This window comes from Rhinichthys klamathensis, unplaced genomic scaffold, assembly GCF_029890125.1.
Source record: "Rhinichthys klamathensis goyatoka isolate OS25496 unplaced genomic scaffold, OSU_Roscu_1.1 h1tg000191l_1, whole genome shotgun sequence".
Lineage (NCBI taxonomy): Eukaryota > Metazoa > Chordata > Actinopteri > Cypriniformes > Leuciscidae > Rhinichthys > Rhinichthys klamathensis.
Genome location: NW_026606717.1, coordinates 1872730 through 1879807, shown reverse-complemented (window position 1 = coordinate 1879807; position 7078 = coordinate 1872730). Strand labels below are relative to the sequence as shown.

The following is a 7078-nucleotide window of genomic DNA, read 5'->3' as shown; positions in this document are numbered from 1 at the left end:
TATATTTTCTTTTTTACAATTTTACAGGAGATTTCATACTCAAAGGGATCCTCCGCACAAAAATGAAAAGTTTGTCATTATGTTCTTACAAAATACACATTTTTAGAATGACATCACCAGTTCCACAAATTTTTGAGTGAGCAATCCCTTTCTTAAATCAAAAACTGAACAATATTAAAGACTTGCAGGATGTGTGAATGTCTGTGTATGAGTAACGGCGAGAATCAGGTGTTTTTTGTTTCTTATTCCAGGGTGTAGATGTTCTCCTCCACTGGTCTTCTTGTGCGTATTTCATATATAATGTGTCGGGGCTCCTTTGAGAAACTGAGGTTCAAAACACAGCAATCATGGTAATTACACTGCATCTCAAAGAGCATTATAGTATTCTCGAAGTGAATCACATACTTACCACCCACTGTTAAATGCCTTCCCATAAAGGCCACCTGAATCAGAATATACATATTTCCTTTCAGCTCAGAATGTACATTACAACGTAACTTATTTATTATAGAAATGTCATTAAACAAATGTCCAGTAGATTCATAGCCATACGTACGTTTGAAGGTGAAAAAGGCCAGAGCGCCCAAGAGGAGCAGTAGCAGACTGAGAGACAGAGACAACACCGGGATGTTTATCTGTAGTGTGATCCGAGAGATCGGCTCTTCCATCTTTAAATCACAAATTCACAAGGGTTTCGTCATTTTAAGGTTACAATTCAGCTAAAAAACAGCTGTCATAAAACAGTCTCAGTTCCTCAAACACTTTTTAAATGTTATACTTCCACCCTACTCTTTATATCTATTTATATTTTTATCAAATTTCTTAATACTATTTGGGGATTGTAAGATTTTTTGGTCACACTTTACTTTAGGGTCCAACTATCAACTACAACTTTTACATAAATAAACTCCTAATTACTGCTTATTAATAGTTGCTTGTTTATTCTACTGCGAGTTTTCCATTGTGGATTTATTAATTAAAGGCTCTTCTGTTCTTCTTGTCTTCATCTCCTTTGTTGTGCGCATCATTATAGCCACCACCATTACAGAATACCAGACCCTCAAACTGAGTAGTCATGGACTTACCAGCTGTCCTGCTACTCTGCCTGGAGCAAGAGCAGAAATCCAACACCCTAGGATTCCTACAACTGGCACGCTACACACATTTTCTGGACTGCTCCCTTTACCAGATACCAAAGCACGCCTGCCCGATGTCGGTCCTCAGGGTAACTTCGGGGTAAGTGGGTGCTGAATAACAGATCAGCGTTCACTGCAGACAGGGAGTCCAACCCTGCCGCGATGCAGGAGCCAGTTAAGAGGACTGAGCAAACCATTGCCCCAGAGCATTTGAGAGAGTCTGACCCCCGGATAATCTGACCTCTGCATTATTACTTGAGGATTTGGAAGAGGATATTTCCCTATGTCTCTTGTTCCCGCTGGTCCTGTCCAGAACAAAGTCTTCTGTGTCTCCAGAGTTCCCACCCAGCCTCCCTCTCCCGCCTCCTCTTCCCAAATCAGCCAGTCCATCAGCTGGTTCCCTTCAGCCCCTCGACTCCTCCTCTAACGGCACTCTTTTGTGTGGATCTGCCTTGGGTCTTCAGGTCTCCAGCTCCGCCCAGCCAAGAGGATCCTCTGGCTCCACCTCCAGGCACTGATCCCGTCACTCCACCTCGGTCCGTCGACCCTTTTGGCTCCGCCTTGGCTCCCTCGGCTCCATGAGAGACTATTGTCCTTACGGCTCCACCGGGCTCCCTCGTCCCTCTGGCTCCGCCTTGGTCAGATGTCGCTCTGCCTGCGCCACGAATTTCCGAGCCGTCCGCTGCAGTCCTTCTCTCCACCCCTTTGGCTTCGCCTTCCCTGAGGCTCCATCTTATTCCTCAGTCCCACCGGCTCCACCTCAGTCCTCTGGCTGCACCTCGAACGCTCGTCGCTGAGGCTCCACCTCGGTCTCCAGAGCCACCGATGTCGCATGGGCTCATCGGCTCTTCAGCTCCACCTGGGTCTTCACATCCATCAGTCATCCCTCTGGTGTCGTCAGCTACCATGGCTACTCCGCTGTGGGCTATCGACCTGGCTGTTGTCTGGGTCACTGCATGGCTACTCTTGATCCTGGCTTATCCCACTGTCATCGCCATCCTGGTTTCACCCACCACAACCTCCTCTTGTTTTCTGCCCTTCACCAGCCTCTCGTCCACCTCCACGGTCCCCACCCTCCTTCCCCATTTGGACTGTTGTCAGCACGAGGATGCGCCTTTCCGGTGGGGGGCGTACTGTCACAGTTTCTGTTTAGTTTCTGTGTTCCCGTTTTCCTTAGTTTATCACAGCTGTTTCGGTTCTTCCTCTTTGCTCCTCATTACTTTAAGCCCTGAGATTTTCTTTGTTCTCTGTCTGGTATTGACAATGTCTTAGTTAATGTGATTGGGTTTATTCTCCTGTGATTTCCTGAGTTTTACATTGTGAATTTATTAATTAAAGGCTCTTCAGCTCCTTCATTGTGCGCATCATTATAGGCACCACTGTTACAATAAATATCTTTACTGTCAATTTTGATCGATTTAATGCATCCTTGCTGAATAAAAGTATTTAGAAAAATCTGTCTCCAAACTTTTGTGTATAGATAGATTAGATAGATTGTGTATAGAGGGAGTACCATAAAAATATGTTCATATTTTTTTCATATTCATGTTTCATATACTGTGTTTGAGCACTAGTAACTCACCATAGCCCCAGAAAGCACATGAGTGACATTCTGCCAGGAAATGTCAGAGAATGATGAATCTGCTCCTCTGGACTGATCTGACAGTGATGACACTATGAAATTCAGAATGAAACAGGAAATTGCTTTTGCAGCTAATGCCAGTTGACTCGTGAGACACATTATCTCTACCCACAAGGGTCTGTGACATTTGAGTTGCTGCACTATGTGGTCTCTGTCATGTTAAGGTTGTGCACATAGAAATAATAACTGAAATGCAATCGTTGATTCATCATATATTGTGGTTTGTCTAAGGAAAAACTTACACGACACTTACTGTGCAAATCAAGTATAAAGGAATTAGTCTATCGGCAAAAAAATGTTTTTAAGGCAAGTCACAGGAGGCAATACCATTGTTTTTTTTCCTATCTATATTCTGAAGGTTTGAACAGAGGGGTTTGTTCATCATGATTTCTATAACAATTGATTCCTAAAAATATGGTGGTATTGTTGTTCTGGCTGTTGACAGTATTTTCTGATTTATGGAGTGATAAAAAGAGATATCCAAAATCACCTCTGTCAAAACCTTTATTATGCCAACAAATTTTGAACCTGGCTTCATCTAATGTTCATATTTCTGTTCTGGAGATTTATGGAAACTAGTGCATATTTCTAAATACATAATGCCTCATTTGCATATTTACACATAACATTTCACATACTTTTAGTACAATACACTTGTTAAAATAACTACCCAGTTCATCTGTAGTGTCTTGCCTTATAAAAGCCCCTCACCTGTCTGTGTGTCCTGTTGTTCTGTAGTCATCGGGGTCGTGGTTGTTGGAGGCACAGTCGTTGGGGCTTCGGAAATGAACATACATGACGATTTATTCAAATATGAAGCTCTCCAAATGTTGTCCAAATTTAAAGCATCTGTATGACTTGCCTTTCATGACCCTCAATGTGTAGGACATCTTCTTATCATTGAAATATCCTTCTATGTCCACTCTACAGCAGTATGGGCCACTGTCCGCCTTCTGTATTCTTTGGATCCCGAGGTCCATTTGTCCTGACAGAACGTCTCCAATGAGCCTGTACCTGTCGGAGACTTTGGAGATGACGCCGTACTCATCTGTTTGGACGATGATGTCATTGCACCAGAACGTTCCACAATCCCGTCCCCAGCAGACGTGGCTGAGGCCATGGTGCTTCACTGAGTAATGACATGACAAAATCACCGTGCTGCCCTCCGTCACTTGAAACGCCAACACGGAGCACCTGTCAACTGCACAGCACAAAAATAAGCAACATTTCAGAGGTGACAATTCTTCCGGCATCCCTCCACCTCCCCATCTCTCATCTACATTTCTCTCATTGTCCCTCTATAGTACCGTCATAAGGGGGTTGAGCTCGAACAACAAGCCAAGTTCATTTACCATTAACTATTAAGACTGGATGGGCAGGCAGGCTTGTGAAATTATTTTAAGTCATCTTGAGGCCCCCTTGGAAGCTTGTATTGGGCCCGAGGCCCCTGGTTGAGAACCACTATTAGTGTAGGCTATATAATGAAATATTTTTAAAACGTACAAAAATTTTTGTAAAACCAAACTATGAAGGTTCCTTTAGATTGGAATGTTGACACACAGTTTTATCTATAGAATTAGTAAAAAAAAAAAAAAAAAAAAACATTTATAATGTTAAAAACAGTATTTTTGTCTTGTCTTCCAGTAAAAATATCTATCTATCTATCTATCTATCTATCTATCTATCTATCTATCTATCTATCTATCTATCTATCTATCTATCTATCTATCTATCTATCTATCTATCTATCTATCTATCTATCTATCTATCTATCTATCTATCTATCTATCTATCTATCTATCGTTGTTTTAGATTACTTCTGTAATAAGTTAAATCTCTCACAACACATTATCACGCCTTACATAATTTTATAGTTTCTTGCCTGAAATGGTGAGGAGGAGGATCCAGCGAAGGACTGATAACTGGGGAGGAGCAGCCATTCCAGTGTGGTGTTTAGGCAACACTGCCTTGTGCTGGGCGGCAGCAGGAATATGCAGAGGAGGACATGTGAAAGAGTGACTGTGTTCCCCAGCTCTGCGCCTGTGACATCTCCAAGAAGGACAGGGCCACTGACCCATTTGCAGTCCTCATCTGGAGGTGGAGTTGTGAAGCAAAGAATAGGGCCATTGTGTGATGTCTGGATATCTAATGTGCTTGTAAACAGGCTCCATGAATGAGTCGGTGGGGCTGCACACAGCACACGCCATGTCCATGGTGGCACGTGTGTTTGCTATTGTTGGTAAACAAAGTGGCACAAAGTGTTCATGCAGTCACAGCTGGTGGATTAAGTTAACCAGCTAATTCTTCATCAGACTCGAGGAATTGGCTGAATTATTGAACAAACATGGACAGTATGAGTGAGAATATTCAGCTGGAACAGCTAAAAGACTGTTCGGGTATTTATATAGAATAGTAGGCTAAGTTACTTAAATTGTAAAATATCCTAATGATTTTGTGATGTTGCAACTGGATAGCTCATTATTCATTAGGCAAATAAAACAATGTCCTTACAGAAGGCTTATGTGGCCAGGTTGATCAGTTAGCGACTACGCCACCCTGGAATCCTGCCAGGGACGATAGAATAATATTTCTTATTTAAAGCAACGCATGGTTCGCTCACAGTAAACGGCGGGAGACGTGGATGAAAAAATATAAATTTTATTACAGATAAAATTTGAGGTTCATGAGCACAGAACAAACCTTCAGCAACAGTTTATAGACCACAACAATTACACCATTTGACAACACACAAAACAACTGAGTAATCAGTTACAGCTGAATCTGGACAGGGGAGCTGAAGTTTGACAATAAAACACAAAATGGCCTCCACGGCAAATCACTCTTCCCATACCCCTGTGCTTCGGCACTCTCGCACACGTACACCACTCAGGACACAGCACTCGTGATAACAGACCACAACCAGCTTTCCGCGCCGGCTCCAGCACTTAACCCCTGTAACAGATTCAGGGTATACACCACTCAGGCTCTCTCACACTAAACAGTCACTTTACTAAAGACAACAGAACAAGGTTATCGCCTCTCTACTTACACATAAACAATTAGGATGCCAAAATAAATCCAATACAAAAAGAGATAAATAGAACCACTTCTGACCACACAAAAATAAGAAAATAAAGAAATTCACAGTTAACAAAATTCACATCAACTTGACCAGTGCAGTATCACAACTCAACCATACACACACTAACAATATTACAATCTTACAAAAGGAAAATGAACACACCCACACACACACACACACACACACACACACACACACACTTCGGTAACAAACACAAAAAACAATTTCAATGCAAATATCAGAAGCAAGCAGCAGCGCCTCCAGACGATGTCCCACGTAGTCCCACAGCACGGAACAAATCGCCCATAACACGACCACTCTGTACCCAATCCCTCTGTAAAATTACCAGTTTAACAATTAGACGAGATCTCCATAATTTAACTAGTTACAGCTGTTCATAAAATCAGTTTCTCTCTACAGGAGATCGCCACCCTTAAATTATAAACGCACATACCTTGTAAGTGCGATCGCCAGACACCCGATCAGTTAGGCAACCGGATATACATGGAAGCTGAGGGCTCGTCCAGTTTATCGTGGGGGAACGAACGCGCCGATGACGACCAAGCGCCTTCGTACTGGGCTACAAATAGCCTATAAACACCCGTGCTTGAATCAGCCTCACTCCAACCTTTGACTGTAAACACACAAGGGTACTGCTACAGTAGAAACGGATACTCAGATAACACAATCAACTCTTTCACCTACCCGAAGAGGGACAGTCTCGCTCAATGCCAGCCGTAGGGATTCATACGCCACCCTGAATGACGGCCAAATGACGACACCGGAAGTAAAGGCGGTGACTCGTAACATCACCCACTCTAAACAACCCGTTTATAGACGCTACTGCAGCTCACTGATAGGAGCAACTTAACAAGTAGGCGAGCCAACCGCATATAGGCGGGACGAATTTCATTGGACCTGCCACAATCTACCCCTAACTTTTGTATCGTCGCCCCGGCGATAAACCAACCCTTGCCACTCAATCCCAGGGTCTAAACCACGCCACAACTGCCCTGGATGACGCCTCGGGCAACACTCCAACATTACCTAACACTCCCACCGACCGCGGGAGATGGTGGAGGTTGGAGTGCTGACCAGCAGTTACTCGCCTGGATCGTTGCGGCACTACATCAGCCCCATCAGACAAACTTTCAGGACGGGCGAGGGGCTGTTGGACTAACTCACTTCCAAAGGTCCAATTTGGATCAGCCAAGTTCT

The 7078-nt window shown here is 43.4% G+C and overlaps 1 protein-coding gene across 1 annotated transcript; it reads right to left on the bottom strand.

Moving 5' to 3' along the window:
• On the bottom strand, positions 1-5144 carry timd4 (T cell immunoglobulin and mucin domain containing 4). The gene is made up of 7 exons (XM_056262048.1): positions 4661-5144; positions 3641-3979; positions 3490-3555; positions 2719-2810; positions 557-668; positions 410-443; positions 1-324 (listed from the first exon to the last, which is right to left on the bottom strand). Exons 1-7 carry the CDS (start codon positions 4854-4856, stop codon positions 243-245), a joined length of 921 nt encoding a protein of 306 aa, XP_056118023.1. The 5' UTR covers positions 4857-5144; the 3' UTR covers positions 1-242.
• Positions 5145-7078: the final 1934 nt, after the last annotated feature.